At 44.5% G+C, this 20,046-nt stretch overlaps 1 protein-coding gene across 6 annotated transcripts in view; it reads left to right on the top strand.

The window, feature by feature from the left end:
* The window catches only part of hexb (hexosaminidase B (beta polypeptide)), a 33,362-nt gene that overhangs the window by 816 nt on the left and 12,500 nt on the right, over window positions 1-20,046 (top strand). Inside the window, exons 3-12 of one of the 6 annotated variants that reach the window (XM_063209846.1) lie at window positions 743-808; window positions 2,088-2,134; window positions 2,680-2,790; window positions 5,923-6,024; window positions 6,402-6,534; window positions 7,581-7,761; window positions 8,537-8,623; window positions 10,964-11,036; window positions 16,432-16,615; window positions 19,419-19,593. In XM_063209846.1, the coding sequence (XP_063065916.1) occupies window positions 743-808; window positions 2,088-2,134; window positions 2,680-2,790; window positions 5,923-6,024; window positions 6,402-6,534; window positions 7,581-7,761; window positions 8,537-8,623; window positions 10,964-11,036; window positions 16,432-16,615; window positions 19,419-19,591 (1,157 nt within the window). In that variant the 3' untranslated portion in view covers window positions 19,592-19,593. Of the gene's footprint in view, window positions 1-742; window positions 809-2,087; window positions 2,135-2,679; window positions 2,791-5,922; window positions 6,025-6,401; window positions 6,535-7,580; window positions 7,762-8,536; window positions 8,624-10,963; window positions 11,037-12,372; window positions 12,548-13,763; window positions 13,945-16,431; window positions 16,616-19,418; window positions 19,594-20,046 lie in introns of all 6 variants that reach the window. The other 5 variants (XM_063209847.1, XM_063209843.1, XM_063209842.1 and 2 more) reach the window with 5 other exon arrangements.

Raw genomic sequence — 20,046 nt, forward strand, 5'->3', positions numbered from 1 at the left:
GCACCCAAATCCAATTAGCAACTGAGATTACCCAGTGTAACGGACTATCCACAGACTGTCACTGTCGCAGCTTAATCTAAGAAGCCTAATTTTAGTTACACCATTGACTTCAGTCAAAGTAGACTGGCAAAGTGTGGGGGATTATTCAACAGGTAGGCCTAGGAAGAAGCTACCTGGCCTGGCAGTGGCACTGAGAAACAAATTACCATAGCTCACAACATGACACGCACTGTTCACAGAGTTTATTACAAATTAATTACTACATTCTACTGCCCTGTAGCCTATTCTAGATATTTTTTGTTCACCACACGTGTTTGTTAAAGATTCACCTCCAATAATTATGAGTTGACAGCAGTAGGCCTATAGTAAAAGATCACTTTACATCATGCATGGTTCGGTTTGGTTTGGTTTATTTAGAGGTTGGCCTATTGCCAGTATGCACACCGTTCCGCCAGTGGAACGCCTATGAAACGCCTTGAAAAAGCTTTACTACACTACTACAATTATGCAAGCAGAGCCTTTATTAATACAGTATGATTTGGTCATTGTAACAGCAAAGTTATAGCCGTGTCTGTCTTAATCATGGATGGAACATACACTGGCTATCAAGTAATCCCACCGCTGATTCCAGTTTGTCCTTACGCTAAAGTCAGTTGTCTGTGTAGTTTACTGTAAATGGTCAACATGATGGTGGTGTTGTCTTGTATCTTGTATCTATGGTGTCCCTTACATTCCTTCGCAGATGAGCTGAGTGTGGACCAACCAGCTGCCATGCTCAAAGCCTCAAAGGTGTGGGGAGCCCTGAGAGGTAGGACACACACACACACACACACACACACACACACACACACACACACACACACACACACACACACACACACACACACACACACACACACACACACACACACAGTTGTGGTCAAAACTTCAAAGATTTTTAAGGCATGAGAGGCATTGAGAGGCAAGAACAAAGGCGTATCCACCGATATTAGTTGTACGAACACACTTGACAGCTATACAATGATGCTTGACATACTCACTCTCTCTCACCCAATATTAGACGATTCGGCAGAGGTCAGTAAAAGACAACTCAGACAACTTTAGTAGTGACAATTCACGTTCTAATGTTGATTACTTAACATTTTTGCACGAGGGACCCGGCTGACTTTAGACTTGTCACTGCTTAAAATAATATACTGTATATAAAACACTTGTTTTTACAACTTTACAACTCTTTGCTTGTTTTTGCTGAATTTTAAGTTTTGGCAGGGTTAGTTCCCACTGCAATATGAAATGCAGTGCCATCACTCATTGAAGATTGCTGGCAGTAAAACTGAGTTTATGAATACACTCAGTTGAGTTCAGAGTCTACAATCATGCTTTCACATGAGCATGCTGGAATCAAGCCAAACATGGCTGGAATCCAACCAAATGATTGCACTAGATATGGATGCTCTTTGGGTATTTCTATGACGGCTCTGTACTGCATTGTGTATTTTGTTAGATGCTATGTCTCTGTGCAACACGGTAAAAATGCAGTGCTAATTCAACATGTACTTTGGGACCAAAAGTTTTGATCGTGATCTTGTTGCTGTGATTGTGGTGCGTTCACCTCCTCAGACTTGAATGCTAATTTATTACATTATATTACACTTAGCTGACGTTCTTATCCAAAACGACTTACAGATATTTACAGGGTGTTGGTTACAATGTGGGGTTAGGTGCCTCGCTCAAGGCCAGGCACCTCAGCCATGAAGTGTGGTAGGGAGTGGAAGGGTGGGATTCGAACCGGCAACCCTCTGATCTAAAGTCCATCTCCTTAACCACTAGGTCATGGCTGCCCATAATGGAATTGTCCATAATTGCCCAGTCTTACTATCGGTATATGACTTGATAACCCATCATGTGTAGAGAGAGAAACGTAATTTCAATTTCCTTGTATGACCTGTGCATATGAAGAAAGTGACAATAAAAGCTGACTTGACTTGATGTTATGGACCTTGAAGCGGTCATAATCACCATCTGCAAGTGTTTTGTCTGTGGCGCATCCTTGTGATTTCTCAGTACTGTTGTGTTTTCCTCGACAGGCCTGGAGACCTTCAGCCAGCTGGTGTACGAGGACGAGTATGGAAGTGTAAGTAGTTGACCTGTTCCATTATTGCCACGTTCACCTGTTTGTGCCCTTGAAACTTGTTTTTTTGTGCGTGCATGTGAAAGAGTAATGTGTCCCAATACTTTGGAGAGCAAGGGGAAGGGCATGGCCTCTTACTGCAGATGGCGTCACCGGCAGGCCTATTCACTATTTGCTGAAAATAATCAACTACATCATAACAACATTGCTATGACAGTGCAGAGAGCCTTAAGTAATAGATTAAGACATAGCCATTACAATTTTAGTGACAGTAAGGTTATGCATATAGGCTCTGCGCTAAGGGGTTAAAATCTCATCTTACTCAAACCTCCCCCTTGAATCGGAGTGAGCGTGCAAGCCCCCACTAACAAATAAAGTGAGTGGTGTAAGTGGGCATGTATCCTGCATATGCCGTTGGAACTGAAGCTGTACATTTTCATCCATTGAGCAAGCACACACTAGTCATGCATACTGTTACGACACAGGAGGTACACACATAGTACATCTCCACATAGCAGAATTTTGATTTCTTCTTCTTCTTTCAACAGAGGAACATCAACAAGACTGAGGTTTCAGACTTCCCCCGCTTCGCCCATCGAGGGATCCTATTGGACACATCGCGCCACTACGTGCCACTCAAAGTCATCTTGGCCAATCTGGTGAGTGGCTCATCAGGCACACGCCTCCAGGGTTGCCAGATGTGTATGATGATTTCCAACCCAAAAATGCTAAAAACCAGCCTGGAATCACTAAATTCCGCCCAAAAATTTATTTGTTTCTATGCCCATAAATCTGCAGAAAACCCTTTTTATTTGTAGACGGTTATCCTAAGTAGCCCAATTGGGCGTGAAACTGTCCAATCTGGCAACACTGCCCATCTCCACTGTGGGGAGAAGGTTGTGGTTCACTCAGGGCTGTATGTGTCAACTTTATCGGCTCATTGAAGCCTCCAATGAGCCTCATACAGACCTATCTGTGGCGGCACAATACTGCTAGTACTACAAAGGCAGAGTGCAGTAACTACTCCAACATTGAAACTGAGAAAAATGCCTTCAAAGTACGTATTGGTGTATAAGGTTGGATATTGCAGGATATACAAGTTTGACATGGCCATATCTCTAAACGGGACACATTTGGACCATAAGGCTTTTGTGACGAGATAAAAGAGGTGTTATGAAGACCATTTGCTGTCTAAACTCAATAGACAAAATATGTAGTTACTACATTTTGCCTTTGTACGGCATGGCGGAATAGCATCCAACAAGATGGCATGCACCATCTTTGGGTCTACAAAGCTCTAGTTGAAATGAGCGGAGGTGAAGAGTCCTGGTGAAAGTCTGGTTTAAAGGCTGAATGTTGTTATGGTGCCTGCTTTGCTGTGGCAAAGGAAAGTCAATAATATCCAAGTTGCTTCCTTTGGTTTGGCTATTGGCACATACCTTTCCTAGAAGGCATTTTTTGCTGATAAGCCAAGTCAAAGCACACAGTTTATTTGAAAAACAGTCAGGCTGTTTGGCCTTTGCAGATGATGACAGTATCACAAGGACAGTATGCACTGCAGTAATGTTGGATGAAGTTATTATACATATTTTATACTTCTTTGATTTTAGTTTTTTTGTTTCTTAAAACCATATCCAACATGGTATAAATGCCATACAAAACCTCTATGTACAAAAACTACCAATAAACCAAGCAAAATTAGTAGTCATGTCAGCATACCATATATAACCATGTTATTACTAGTACCAAGTGTACATAACCATTATTTTAGTCAAAAGAGTATAATTGTTCACAACTTAATTTCTTTTTGGAGCTTGAATGCATTGCACAACTATCCAGAAACTTCTTCTGATGTGGGAATTAGGCTAGAAGCGTTAAGTGGACTTGTAGTCCAAAGGTTGACTGTTTGACTCCCAACCCGCCAGGTTGGTGGGGGGAGTAATTAACCAGTGCTCTCCCCCATCCTCCTCCATGACATGAGGTACCCTGAGCATGGTACCGTCCCACCGCACTGCTCCCTTTCGGGCACCATTGGGGGTTGCCCCCTTGCACGGGTGAGGTATGAATGCAATTTTGTTATGTGCAATGTGCACTTGTGTGCTGTGGAGTGTTGTGTCACACAATGACAATAGGAGTTGTAGTTTCCCATTTGGGCTTTCAGGTCTTACTTCAGAATTAGGCTAGAAGTTCCACAGGAATTACAGGTTAAACAGGCCAAACATACTAAATAACTTAAAGCTCCCAGGACATTTAGTTGCTTACAACTGGATGCATGACACAGCAGTGCATGCAGTCTGTCTGCCGCTCTGAGGATTGAAGTGACACTCGTGGTGTCATCATGTGATTTTGAGTCCTCGTGATCAAACCTGACAAACAGGATGGCTCTATAGACTATTGTTTCATGTCAGCTGACGGTTGGCTCAGAGGTGTTTGACTGACAGTTGACAAATAAACTTTATTGTGATAGCCTGCAAGTTGACATTAGCTGATGCTGCAGGCAGGGCAAAGGCACAGTGTCTGTGTACTACTGTATTGTGCTTGAGGATCTGCTGACAGTTACAATGTACAGTAGTAGAGTCGCTGTTTTTTTTTAAGATCACGTGCCTGTGATGAAGTGACCATCACTAGGTTTGTGGGTGTGTTCTGACTAACATGCCAAGGAGCCTGGCTCTTTGGTGTAGCGGTCAGAGCCCCAGTTCGAGTCCCAGCTGGGCAACTCTACTCCCCTTCGCTACAAATGGTGTCAGAAGTGGGATGGCTACCGTGAGGCCATCGGAAGCGTACCCATTGTGTGTGAGCCGTAATTCCATGTGAGGGACCCCGGTGTGAGGGACCCCAGTGATGGGTGAAGCATTGATGATGGGGCACACTGGATGGGAGAATCATGATGGGCTGTTGCGTGAGGGACACCTTGAGTGTGTGTCAAGCGCATGGGTGCACTTCCCAATGGGTAAGGCAGTGTGATGAAATGACTATCACTAGGGTTCTGAGTGTGTTCTGACTATCATACCAACAAGCCTGGCTCTTTGGTGTAGTGGTCAGAGCCCCAGTTTACTACCCCAGAAGGCCTGGGTTCGAGTCCCAGCTGGGCAACTCTACTCCCCTTCGCTACAGTGCCTATATAATCTTAAGATGTGTCACACCAAGTTGGAAAGATCACATGATGAGGTGTTTGGACATTTACCTCTGGGAAGGTTAGATGTGTGGATGGGTGGAACATCTTTTTTATTGTTATTACTCATCCATCCATCTATGCACTCATCCGTCCGTCCATCCATTTACATACCCATCCATCCACATATCCATTCATCCATCCATTCACATATCCATCCAGCCATCCACACATCCACATGTCCATCTGTCCATTTGAGGAAGTTGTTTCATCCTGCCCAGGGCCTTTTTCCATTTTTAAAATTTTTGTCATAGTTGATAGACTATAGACTAACAGCTGGCGCTGTTTTGGAGTTCTGTCAGGAGTATATGATGATCCACCCATTCAACCGCCCATCCACAAACACATTTATTCATCGATTCAAACACCTCTGAGCCAACCGTCAGCTGACATGAAACAATAATTGAATAATTGAATAATTGAAACAATACTCTTTAGATCTATCCTCTTTGTCGAAATGCATTTATTCATCGATCCATCAATCCATCCATCCGTCTATCCCTCCCTCCATCCCTCCCTCCCTCCATCCATCCATCCATCCATCCATCCATCCATCCATCCATCCATCCATCCATCCATCCATGCCTGACTCGATGTGTTTTGCTCTCTGCCTTTGCAGGATGCCATGGCCTGGAACAAGTTCAATGTGTTCCACTGGCACATTGTGGACGACAATTCCTTCCCCTACATGAGCCGCACCTTCCCTGACCTCAGCCAGCAGGTGAGTCCCTCCCCACACTAGAGGTATGCAAAAAAATTGTCATCATGACAATGCATCGCGGTACTTATTTTCACGGTATACTACATCAATTCATGACAATGTATAGCTAAATGCTTATTTTCACAATATACTGCAGCGATTCATGACAATGCATTGCAATACTTATTTTTACGATATACTGCATCAATTCATGACAATCAACTATTTAATTATAATATTACATTTGCCACAGGTTCATTTTGTTCAGTAGAGAGTAGGTAATATTTCCGTTGTAATGGAAGCTCTCTCCCAGACCCATCAAGGAAAGGAAGATTGCCTGTGTGATTTAATTGTATGTTTGGTGTTAACCTAAATCCTTTTTTATACTTCACGTTCAGGGGGCCTATCACCCGTACACTCACGTGTACACCCCCTCGGACGTGAAAATGGTGATCGAGTTTGCTCGCATGAGGGGCATCCGGGTCATTCCAGAGTTTGACACCCCGGGACACACACAGTCGTGGGGCAAAGGTGAGCATTGGAACTGCACCAACAACTGCTGAAATGACCAACAATAACATTAGCAACATCTACATTATTTTGAAGTAGAGCGAGAGGGTCCGAGGCACTCTGAAGTCCGCGTTAAAAGTCCTTTTTTATACAGTACATGTATATAAGCGTTTCGGTTGGAGTGAAGGCAGGCTTCAAACTTGGGCAGCCTGGCTTGGCCCATTCACAGTAGTTTGTTAGCACAGTACAACATAGCATCCCCATTAACAACAATTACAACCTGATTTTAACTCAATCACCATTTGTCTTACAAATGCAATACCATTTGCATGAGTTGGCGATTTACCACAAGCTCCAATAGATCAGTCACAGTCATTAGCATGCTTTTGCTTCAAACCGGTCTTGCATTTACAGTAGAGGTCTGATAAGATTGTGCAAGTTCTGTTCTGAGTAACCCTGTGAAAAGCTTTACTTCCTGTTTTGACTCTCAGCCAGAAGGACTAAAAATGTCATTATAAAAAGATAACGTATTGGTCATTCATTCATTCAATATTTATTAATTCATTCATGCATCCATTAAGACTGATAAACACATCTGTGTAACGCAACCACCTTTAAGACTAGCTGCAGCATCTATGCTTACTTACTCACTTTCACAGGCCACAGTCACTAACACATTACTTCCCTGAATCTTATTAAACACTTTGCGCAGGCCCTGCCGTGGCCAACCGGTAGGGCACTCGCCTGACATCCGGGTCCTTTGCCGATACCTCCCTGTCTCTCTCCCATTTCGCTTCCTGTCCACCTCTCACACTGGCCTATCAAATAAAGTCGACAAAGACAAAAAAAACGAACTAAAAAAAAAACACTTTGTGCAAAGCCTATGTTGTAACCGTACTGCCTCCAAAATTGTAATGGCTATGTCTTAATCTGTTACTTAAGGCTCTTGGTACTGTGATAGTAATGTTGTTATGGTGTAGTTGAGTAGTTGATCCAAATTCGCAAGTGTGTGCATACGTTGCCACAGGTGTTATTGACTGAATTTGCCCCCTCCCCTCCACCCCCAGGCCAGAAGGACCTGCTGACGCCCTGCTACTCGGGCAGCACCCCGAACGGCAACTACGGGCCCGTCAACCCCATCCTCAACTCCACCTACGAGTTCATGGCAGACTTCTTCAAGGAGGTCAGCACCGTCTTCCCAGACGCCTACGTCCACCTTGGGGGAGACGAGGTCGACTTCACCTGCTGGTGAGGAGAGAGAGAGAGAGAGAGAGAGAGAGAGAGAGAGAGAGAGAGAGAGAGAGAGAGAGAGAGAGAGAGAGAGAGAGAGAGAGAGAGAGAGAGAGAGAGTGGCCTATATGCACCTTGGAGGAGATGAGTTAAGGTCTCTTTAGACTCCTCCTTCAGTTGCAGGACACGGGGGGTTAGCGGCAGAAGAGCCTGGAGTCCTCTTTTTTTAAGAACATGAAGACTCCAGGCTCTTCTATTAGATGATTTACCTCTTAACTTAACCTGGTTTACTCCTGAACCAGCTTCTTAGTATAGGCACCTGAACCAGCCATTGTTGTGTCTTAGTAAACTAGGCCAGTAAGTCAGCAAGCCGTGACCGTGGTTAATAATAATAATAAAGCTTGAAGTGCCAGTGCTTTATCGGCCACGGAGGCGTGTTTCACTGATAAGGGATTGCCAGACAGTGTTTGCTTATTGCTCGTCGTTATGGCCTTGTTTGTGTAAAGGTCTTATCAGCCACCAAGCAATAATATTCATTTTGTAAACAACTTGATGAAAAGATCTTACTGAAGACTGTAATCATATTTTGAAGTGTTTTTCATGTAGTTTGAAGTCCTTAACAAGAGGAAATGAATAATTAAGTGAATATTAATTAATAGATATTTATAGAATAGTAAGAGAAATAAAATAGTGTTGTGGTGATGCAAAGATCCTGTTAAAGTATAAAACTAACTTGTTTCATGGATTGAGTTAGATGATACAGTAAGCCTGATTGTTGATCCTCATCCCTCAGGAAATCAAACCCTGACATCACTAAGTTCATGGACGACCACGCTTTTGGCCGAGACTACAGCAAACTGGAGTCCTATTACATCCAGAGGTAACTGTCAAAAACACACGAACACCACAGTGAAGACATTCCACTGTTTATTACACATAGTACAGCTCGACACTCTATAGACTCTACCCTGATGAAGGCCATACTTTGGCTGAACCCTGTTTGTCAAACAGCCTTTTTAAATGAATTGAATACGATTTACCTGTTATATCAAAGCTCCGTTTTATATACAGTATTTTTTCTTCAGCTTGTCTGTTACCAAAGAGCACCTTCAACAGCTTAAACATCAAGAACAGCACCACAGCCCGGAAAAACCCTCTGTTTAGTTCCCATACTGGTTTGACTTGGCTTGACTTGAGTTGACGTCACAATATTGAGACTTATACAATAGTTAGATCCGGTCGAATTATTTCACAAATTGTGATTGGACAAGAGGCGTTCTACACGTCACTAGGAGTGAGGGTATCCTCCAACACTCTATGAATGACTCTTCACATCTAATAATCACTTGGTAGTTCAACCCTTTACGGTTTAAATGCCCCTTAACCACAGGAAATGACCTAAAACCATAACATCACCATTTCCCTTCCTCTGGCTAGTGGTATTACATTACACTTAGCCACCATTGCCCAAACAGTTAGTTATTTAGGTACAGGATGTTAGTTTAAGTCCCTGTAGCAATGTAGCATGCCTTGGGTCAACGGCAGCTCAGCCATGGATGAGGGTTTAGGCGGCTATCCACATTCGGCGCATGGGATTCAATCCTGCAACATTTCAGTCATAAGACCAATTCCCAAACCATTAAGCAATAGTGTGTGCTTGTGAATTGTTTCTGTCATATTACACTGTCTAATAGATTTAACTGTTCTAATAGATTTAAGAGTCATTAGTGGGCAACTTCTGAGTAAAGTTGGAAACTCCTCTCCTGTGTATTCCAATCTTGGCTGTCACAGCAAGGCCTTACCGTCAGCTTAGTCTGTCAAATCTCTTCGCACAGGAAGTTCTCAGCGGCAGGATCAAGCAGCATCAATTAAATGTCCCTGTGTACTACTGGACAGAGCTATTAGTTAACAGCTCCAACAGTTGGGCAACAGTACAAATGGGCAGTGCTAGCTATTGTTTGGAGATCAGAGCTAATCTGCAGCCCTGCTTAACCGTGGGCAACGTTTCTGACAGCGGCGCAGAGTTACAATAATGTTGAAAAACAATGATTTTGTCACTGAAAATGTGCGTTTTCAAAAGTGGCCAGATGCACCAAAAAGTTGCTCAAGTCGCTAGATGAGGTTTTTAGTCGCCAGGGACGTCAAAAAGTCACTAAATCTAGCGACAAAGTCGCTAAATTGGCAACACTGGGTATCGCCGGAGATGCTAATAGGATTGGGGCTGTAGGATTGTCATTATGACATAATGTCATAGAATAGATGGACACATGCATGTGACTACAGACTGGGTTGGTCAGGCTGACTGTATGAAGGAGGTATGTAGTGTAGTGTAATAGCCTTCCTGTGCTTCTCATAGACAGTCACCGTCAGTTTTATTGTCTATTCCTTCACATATACTACAGTACGTGGGTACAAAGAAATGATGTGTAATATGTAATGTCCCATGTGTAACAAGACAGAACAGTATAAACCAGAGACGTCAAACTCAGGCCCGGGGGCCAAATCTGACCTGCTGGGTCATTTTATTTGTTCTACGAGATCAATTGAACTGTATATTACAGATGACCCACATACACTATTAATAGCCTACTCTTACATGACTTGAACATGAAATTTGGTCTTCAAAGTAACGTCCCTGTGCACAACCACTGTCCAGGTGCTGGTGATATGCAGTAAGAGTAATCCAAGTAAATGAAGGATGAATCACCGCACACTGGTATCTTTGCTGGTAGTTTATTTGGTGAACAACGCGTTTCGCTATTGCTTCATCAGGTTCACTCTGACATTACGTATGTCACATGAAATTTGGTCTGTCACAGGAATATGATTGGGCCTCTGTAACATCTCATGCTCGTACAACTCTCGTGCAATTTTGACTTTGAGTATTAATAAGTGCGTACATAAACAATTTTAGTTCTGCCCGTGATGCCATTCCAGATTTTAAATTTGACCTTCAGATAATTTGGGTTTGACACTCAACATTAACCCCATAATGCACACCGTTCCACCAGTGGAACACTGTAATAGTCATTGAAAAGTCAACTACCATAGCACTACACTACGATGACATAACACAGGGCTTTAAGTAATGCGCCACGACTTGGTCATTCTGGTAACAGCAAATTTATAACGCCATGTCTTAACATGTTAAAATGCACAGGAACAACCAATAACGGCATGTTTTTAACCCCCCCCCGCTCCTTCCCGTGCACATCACCAGACTCCTGGACATCGTCAGCACCACCAGCAAGGGCTACATGATCTGGCAGGAGGTGTTTGACAACGGTGTCAAGGTAAGTACAGCGGCTTTAATTAGTCCTCATTTGGATCATGACCCCCAGAGCCTTAGAGATCTAGCCTGATTATCATAGACTTTCAAATCTCGATTCGATTAGAAGCAATGCCGGCGAAGGTGTTGCGCCACTAGGAGGGCGCAGCCTGGTCATTAGAGACCCATAGAGAACAACTGAATAATAAGTGCACCATGGCTTGCCTTGCATGTCAACTAAGTCTGACCATTTTGTTTTTAACCAACTCGGTGTGGTAATCTTTAAGTGTGTCTATTTTATAGTTGAACCTCAGCTTTTGCTGGGTTAAATCGCACCAAAATGACATGATAAGATAACCATGTCTCATGTCAGTGTGTAGATTGAATAAGATTTTCTCTCTAGTGCTCTGGTGGCCATTCCATGGACGGAGTGCAAGTTCAATCATCATCATCATGCTGCATGCTATCCGCTTTCCTCTGCCAATTAAGCCGTCCTTCCTGGGAAACCTCTTTTCCTCTTCCTCTCTCCCATGCTGCTCCTCTCCTCTCAACCGCATGCTAACTAACCAGCCAAGCAGATTCCCTCAGTTTGGCACCCCGTCTTGTCTCCCCTGTGCTTTTAGTTGAACAAGAAAATAGTACCCACAATAGGTGCACAGCGAATTTTATCAGTGCAAGTAGAGTGCAGTGGTTCGCTAGTGAATCGTATTACAGCTTGCTGAGTTAAGTAGCAACTGTAGGTAGGCAGGTTTTGTCCATGACTGTAGCTGTCCCTGTGTTTGTTGAACTAGTTAATTACTTAGACAGTGAATCAGTATTTGTTGGATTACACAGCTAGGATCCAGTCTCTCTGCTTCTTGTTGAACTAGGAGACCGTAGAGTAGACAGTAGACAGGGGATTGCATCCATGCTTGCTGAATTCAGAGTCTCCCCTGTGCTTGTTGAGCTAGGAGCTAGTGAGCAACCAACCTCTCTACTACTAATCAGTATTTAGACAGTGAACCGTGTCAGTGCTTGTTGTATCAGTCATGTTGGTTGCTTGGTGCTACATAGTCTCCCTCCCTGATGCTTGTTGAAGTACGTCGTAGCTAGCGTGCTGTAGATCAACAGCAAGTCGTGTTAGCGCTAGCTGAACTGGGGTGAATTTCTCAAAACCAAAGTTGCTCACTACATTAGCTACTTTGTTGTTTTCAATGCATTGTTTCCATGGGCAACTACCGAAGTTGCTAACAGGCTAACAACTTCTCTTTTGAGAAACTCACCCCTGAGCTGCTAAGTGAATGCCAGCCAGTCATCTTCGTGATGCTCGGTCGGCAAGCAGCCAATCATTGTGCCTGGCTTGCCTGCCTGCCCCGTTGCAGCTGCGCAGCGACACGGTGGTGCAGGTGTGGATGAACAACAGGCTGGACAGGGAGCTGCAGTACGTGACGGGGGCGGGCCACCCCACCATCCTCTCCGCCCCCTGGTACCTGGATTGGATTAGCTACGGCCAGGACTGGGTCAAATACTACAAGGTGGAACCGCACGAGTTCCGCGGTTAGTTTTTGTGGCATTTTTTATTGATTTGTTTGTGTTTTGTGTGTGTGTTGTTTTTAATAGTCTGTACTAGGTGTCCTTTCGGTTTGTTCTGTTGTTCTTCCCGTGTTAGAAGGTGTAGAACTAGTTCTAGAACCTCAGAAAGACCACACAAAATGTTCTGCTGATTGAGGATGGCTTGTAATGTCAAATCAACCGAAAAGTTCTCATGAGAACTACGTAGGTGGATTATCGCTCATAGCAGACTTAAAATAAAATGTCACTCTTGGGTGTCGATCTGATAAATGAGATTTCTTCAGTAGCGTCACTAAAACATTCTGCTGTGCTGAGTTTGGATGGCGTGTTGTTTTGTTTTTTAAACACTGGTCCTCATAGTCGACTTTGGTGAAAATTGTCACTCTTAAGTATTATAGTCAGCTGTTGTTGTTGTAGGAGAAGGCCTACACTGATGTTGAAACATGTTTTTTTAAAACCTGCTTAGTTCACTAATTAAAAGCTTTTTAACGAAGAAGACAAAGAGTGCCTCGCTAGTTGGTCATACGCTTAGGTGTCTGTCTGATCAACGAGATGTGGGCAGTAGTCCAAGGCAGTCATGGGTAAGTGGTTAGGGCGTCAGATTTGTAGCCCAAAGGTTGCCGGTTTGTTCAATTTCGTTGTGTGCGGTGAACACTTGTGTGCTGTGAAGTGCTGTGTCACAATGACAATGGGAGTTGGAGTTTCCCAGGTGGGTTTTTCGGCCAGTGGTGATGCGCAGGGGAGACATGATCTATCGCTGACTCAGGGAATCTGTTCATTTCTCTTCCTCTTCTGAGCGGCTGAATTCATCTGAAGGCCACAGGTGTCCGTGTGTCCGTGCGTGTCCGGTCATCATCCAGGGGTGTTAGATTGGTACTTTTAATTATCATCAATATGTAATTAACACCCCCTAAACTCCCCTCAGCTATGCAAAGTATGAACGTACAGTATACGTGTATGTGTGTCTGTTTGTCTATGTGTGTGTGTGTTTGTGAATGTGTGTGTATGTGTGTGTGTGTGTCTCTACACATGCGTGCATGTGTGTGTGTGTGTGTGTGTGTGTGTGTGTGTGTGTGTGTGTGTGTGTGTGTGTGTGTGTGTGTGTGTGTGTGTGTGTGTGTGTGTGTGTGTGTGTGTGTGTGTGTGTGTGTGTGTGTGTGTGTGTGTCTTACACACGGGTTCTGTATGCGATGGTGCTCAGCTTAAACCTGACACCTTGGTCCACGTGTGGATGAATGGGGCCTCGGGCTTCGGTGAGGAGCTGGCCCGCGTGACGGCCGCCGGGTTCAACACCCTCCTGTCGGCCCCCTGGTACCTGGACTGGATCTCATACGGACAGGACTGGGAGAAGTACTACAAGGCAGAACCACAGGACTTTAAGGGTGTGTGGTGTGATGATGGTTTCTAAGATAACATTATATAAGATATCAAACAGTGGCCAGGAATCAAAGGTATTTAGGAATTGGTTATAGTGAAGGAGGTGGGGGGTGGGGGAGAGAGAGAGAGAGAGAGAGAGAGAGAGAGTGAGAGTGAGAGAGAGAGAGGGAGAGAGAGAGAGAGAGAGAGAGAGAGAGATTGTTCCCAGAGTCCCATCCCAGAGTCAGGGCACGTGTTCTCCTGGTTGTGGTAATAGTGCAGTTGTGGATGTGGTTTTAGTGTGCTATAGTGTGTGTGTCCACTGAGGTGGCTATTGTATTTGGTGTTGAATACGCCTAGTTGTAGTAGTGTGTTATGCTTGGTGTGAAAGCTGTGTGTCTCGTCAATAAAGGTCTCAGTTCTGAGGGTCTGGGTACTGTACACTTTGGAGCGTTCACATATGCACAGAAATTGCTGTGTCACAGGTCTGAGTTTGCTTAAATGGCTGAAAGGGACCAGGTGTGAAAACACCCTAAGTGGAGGTTGGGTTCGTATTCTCCCACAAGCATTAATCAATACTGTACCATACAGTATGTAGGCCAGGGCTATTCAAATGGCGGCCCTGGGGCCAGATGTGGCCCTTGGACGGCAAGGTTCTGGCCCCCCACAAGCCCCTTGAAATACAGAAACGTTTTTCGGAATTTAGAGATAGAAGGACGGGTTCCGTATCGAGCTGAAACGGGACATGGGACGTCAAAATGCAGGAAATTACATCTAAAAAATGCAGAACTTTCTGGGGGAGAACCCGCACACCCTACCCCTCAATGAAGAGTCCCGTATTTTTTTCATAGACTGTTGGCAACCATAATACATACGTATAGTTCGGCCCCTTTACTGGGAGGAATTTGAAAAACTGGCCCTTGTGAAATTTAATTGAATACCCCTGATGTAGGCCGATGGCAACCAAAAGCGGGAGGGGATGAGCGAGGTGGTTCAGAGCACACTTTCTTCCTTGCCTTGCCCTGCCCTGCTTCACTGAATGTGACTAAGGGGAACGTGTGAGAGACTTGTTGAGAGACTCCTATTTGTTTCATCCCTAATGTGGCTTTAATGCTGTGCAATGTGATGTGTATGTGGGTGTGGTTCAGTCAGTCGGTCGAATGCTAGGTCGGTCGGTCTGTCGTTCGGTCGGTCGGTCAGTGCGTATGTGTGTTTGTGTGTGTGTGTGTGTGTGTGTGTGTGTGTGTGTGTGTGTGTGTGTGTGTGTGTGTGTGTGTGTGTGTGTGTGTGTGTGTGTGTGTGTGTGTGTGTGTGTGTGTGTGTGTGTTTCTGTATGATTGTCCGTCTGTCTGTGTGCCTGTGTTTGACCGTTTCTGTGTGAGGCAGCATTTTCAAATGAAAACTTTTTGAATTCAGTAATGTAATGCAGTATAGTACAGTGGTGATGGTGTCTGTTAACAATAATTCAACGTTTTGTACTCCTCGTTCACATTTGGGACATTTGGATAAAAGAATTCACCTCCCCACTCTATATTCATCCTCGTGTTATCCGCCCTTCTCACCCTCTCTACTAATGATCTATAAGGCCCACAAATGGCATGTTAGATTTTTGGAGTCGGCTGACAGAACAGCTCCAATGTCAACAGGCAAATTCTCACTCATTTTCCCCTTCTATTCACACACTCCAGCGATTCCCTCTCCTCCCTTGTGTCGCAATACACAATTTGTCTAACGATTGATACTGACAGACCTTCGGGATCTATGTTATTTACGATTATTGCTCAGCCCTGCCATTGATTTGCTTAATTGTATTGTGTGTGTGTGCGCTCGCTACTATGCATCACCCCAACTCGTCAATTTCTGACTACCTTTGACCAGACTGCAATTTGTGATGTCTAAGGTATGCCCTTGGAGTCTAAATGTGACGTGCGTCTCAAAGGCGTCCCCTTGTGGCAGCATAACTTCACTGATGTTAAGGGTTAGGTAAAGGTCTAGGTTTAGGCCACAATGCCACATAGGGTTCTTCCTAATATGCCCACTCCCGTCCTTGGTCTGTGCTTTTGGCCTCGCGTTTTGCTGAGGCCCTGCCTCGGTGGAGAAAACAATTAAGTTTCCCAGCTGTCAGCCTAGCCACAACAACTTTTGGAGGACTATTCTTCATTCACCATCCCAATTGCAAATGAGAAAATGACACTACTAGGATTGGGCTTTTGCAAGTTATTGAAAAACACTTCTGTCTTCCGTGACACCACAAGCAAGCAAGCAGCGAGGGAGGAAAGGAGTTAGATTATTAGAAAGAACCTAGTCAGCATGTGATGCGAGATGCCAGGTATGCCCTCAACGTCAAAAATTGAAGTCTGACCAATGGTAGTGGAGTGGAGTTGGGATGAGACTGTGTTGTGTGCTCACATGCGTCTGTACTGTTCGTGTGTATGTTTATGTGTACCTGTGTGTACACGACGTATGCGGTATGTGTGTGTACACGTTTGGTTTGTATGCCTTGTGGTGTTCAGATAAAGCCGGACACGCTTGTGCACGTGTGGATCTGGTGGGGGGAGGGTGGCTACAAGGCGGAGCTGGGCCGGGTGACCTCCGCTGGGTTCCAGACCCTGGTGTCCGCCCCCTGGTACCTGGACCACATCTCCTACGGCCAGGACTGGCAGAACTACTATAAAGAGGACCCACAGGACTTCAACGGTGTGTGTTCACAGTAAAATCCTTCAGAATAAAAGCCCCCCGGCCTAAAGCAACATAGTCGTTGTAGTAAGGTTAGGAAGGATAGGTTTGTGATATAGCAGTGCAGCACAGGTAGGTTGGTTTCAATTGGGAGAACTACTATAAAGAGGACCCACAGAACTTCAACGGTGTGTGTTCACAGTAAAATCCTTCAGAATAAAGCCCCCCTAAAGCTGTCGTGTTGAGGTTATAAAGGACAGGTTTCATCTGTGTTTTTAACATCCTTCAGAAGAAAAGCCCCTCTAAAGCAACATAGTCGTAGTAAGGTTTGGAAGTATGGTTTTGTGATATTGCAGCGTAGCACAGGTAGGTTGCTTTTAAATTGTTTATGAAACGAAAACAAACGGTCATTCCCATTAAAGACTTGTTTTTTCTGATAGCATCGATGAGACTTTGAACCCAATCATCCCGGAGGAACTTGTGAAAATGGCAACTCAAAGTGTGAATTCTGTGAAATTTGGTGTGACTAATGAGCTGGGCTGTGACATCAAAGAGGGGAGTCCCTGGATTGCTAGTATGGTGATCTGAGAAAACAACACACATTTGATGGACCCACATCTTATAAAGGAACCAAAATTCTGATACAAACATCAGCGTGTCGAAAAACCACACATCCAACCTCATGAGAAAAAAAAACAGCAGCACAAATCTATTTCAGAGGCACTGATACATCTGCAGAAAGTGACATGTCTGACAGGCGAAGTGACGATTGTTGACATAGCCTGACAGTTCGTTTTGTTTATGGTTACGGTTGCTAAGGGCGCTTTGCCATGACCCAAAGATGACATGGCGTGTGTGTTTGTTGACAAATGGGGGGCATTTTGATTCAATTGCGCGATATAGTGTGATTGAAATGCATGTAGGCTACATGCAAAAATATCATCAACTAGAGAAAAAACAGAGGTATTAGGCTGTTGGAAAAATACCCTAGATAGCCTGAGTCCTCAGCATATTTTTAGCGTTTATCATTATTATTATTTTTTGTGCTCAAAGTCACAGGCGTCGCGTGTCCCTCAGCCTGACTCTGAGGACGAGGTGTGTCCAAACGTCAGCCACACGTGCACCACAATACTAAAAACAATCAATCAACGCTTCAAAGTAGGCCTACACTATGTGCATCTCCGTTTATTCGCTAAGCAGTAGCCCAGTCTGTGAGTTGGCTGTCCTCGACCGAGAGCACCACGCTGATGCGCGGATATCCTCCCAAAACCAATTTATTGACCAGTTGAATGGCAATCAACAAAAAGTGCATATTCCGAGAGCATTCGCATCGGTTTGGCATGTAATGTGCATTACCCTTTCCTGAAAACAACATACAAAGCAGATGGACAAGGTAAAACGAGTAGCCTAAAGCAAAGCAGTGCACTCACCTGTCTTCGTGCCCGAGCAGTTACAGGGGCAGTTTCAGTCTGCACGCCAGCGATGTCAATTGTTGGAACTGCTTGAGGCAATAGCATTCCCTTCAGTCCAACCATGCCCACGATCTCCACATTTGTGGTGAAGCTTACTTCAAAACCACACATTGGATCCACAGAGCCCTAGCTTGTTTTAGCCTTCTCCTTGTCGGCCACAGTTCCATCATTCTTCACAGAAGGGAACTTGTACAAAGATATTCCTTCTGTCAAGTCGCCATTTTTGCAGCTGGCACCGTTTGGCCCACCAGCAACACACTGCTTGACACTGCGCTTTGTTTTGGTACTAGCCGCCATTGATCTGAACAAGGTGGAATGAGGTGAACTCACCCCTTCTATGTCACGCATATCATTTGCATAAAATTTGCATGTCACCAAAAAAAGTAAACATAACACTTTTTGGGAACGTTTTAACATGACTTTTAGGACAAAATAGCACCCAGACAATATCCCATTTTATTCACAAGGCTTAGAACTTTCAGAATCTGTCCTGGAAATGGTCAAATTCCTTTACTTTGTTTTCATTTCATAAACACTTTAACTGGGAGAACTACTGTACTATAAAGAGGACCCACAGGACTTCAACGGTGTGTTAAAAATCCTGTAAAATCCTTCAGAATCGTCAGCCCTGAAATTTACCCGTCCTTGGCAGATGGACAGGTGTAAAGTGTGTGTGTGTGTGTGTGTGTGTCATGGATCTTGCCGTGAAGTTCTTGCTGGTGGTGGCACTGTTGGAAGCAGTTGGTGTGGTTTTGGGATTTATTTTGAGGTGATGGCGCATTAGTGAAGCTACGTACTAACATGTTTACGGCACTCTCTCTCTCTCTCTCTCTCTCTCTCTCTCTCTCTCTCTCTCTCTCTCTCTCTCTCTCTCTCTCTCTCTCTCTCTTTTTTCTTTCTTTCTTTCTTTCTTTCTTTCTTTCTTTCTTTCTTTCTTTCTTTCTTTCTTTCTTTCTTTCTTTCTGTCTTTTTCTCTCTTTCTTTCCTCTCTCTCTCTCTCTCTCTCTCTCTCTCTCTCTCTCTCTCTCTCTCTCTCTCTCTCTCTCCTTATCTCTCTCTTTCATTAAACCGTCTTGCTCTTTCCAGCTCTGAATTTGTGATTCTGTATAAACCCATACTGCAAAGTGGTTCAGTTGGTGTGTGTGTGTGTGTGTGTGTGTGTGTGTGTGTGTGTGTGTGTGTGTGTGTGTGTGTGTGTGTGTGTGTGTGTGTGTGTGTGTGTGTGTGCAAACATGCATATGCATGCCTGAGTGTGTGTTTGTGTGTTTGTGCGTGCGTGCGTGCGTGCATGTGTATGCGTGTGCACGTGTGTGTGTGTGTGTGCGCGCGCGCATATGTGTGTGTGTGTGTAGTTGAACATGGACACCCTGATCCATGTGTGGCGTGGTCAGCACTACCAGGAGGAGATGTCCCGCGTCACAGCGGCCGGCTACCGGGCCCTCCTCTCAGCCCAGTGGTACCTCAACCACATCAGCTACGGACAGGACTGGAAGAACATATACAACATCGAGCCATACAACTTTAATGGTGTGTGTGTGTGTATAGTGTGTGTGTGTGTGTGTGTGTGTGTGTGTGTGTGTGTGTGTGTGTGTGTGTGTGTGTGTGTGTGTGTGTGTGTGTGTGTGTGTGTGTGTGGTATGTGATGCATGTGTACAATATGTGTGTGTGACATACAGCATGCCTATTGATTGACACCATTCTGACTCTGAAATGCTCTGTGTGTGTGTGTGTGTGTGTGTGTGTGTGTGTAGCTTGCAGCTTGCATCTGAACTCTGAACTGAACTGACAAGCGGTGCGTGTATCTTTGCACGTGTGCATGCATGCACCACGTGTTTGTGTGTGCCCTGGATTTTAGTCTGAAAGGAAGGGATTTGAAAAATGACCTCTATGGGCGTGTGTGTCTCTATAGGCGTGTGTGTCTCTATAGGCGTGTGTGCTTGTGTCTGGCCTTGGTGTGGAACTAGAGAATGGGATCCGAAA

Source organism: Engraulis encrasicolus, chromosome 11, assembly GCF_034702125.1.
Source record: "Engraulis encrasicolus isolate BLACKSEA-1 chromosome 11, IST_EnEncr_1.0, whole genome shotgun sequence".
NCBI classification, from domain to species: Eukaryota; Metazoa; Chordata; class Actinopteri; order Clupeiformes; family Engraulidae; genus Engraulis; species Engraulis encrasicolus.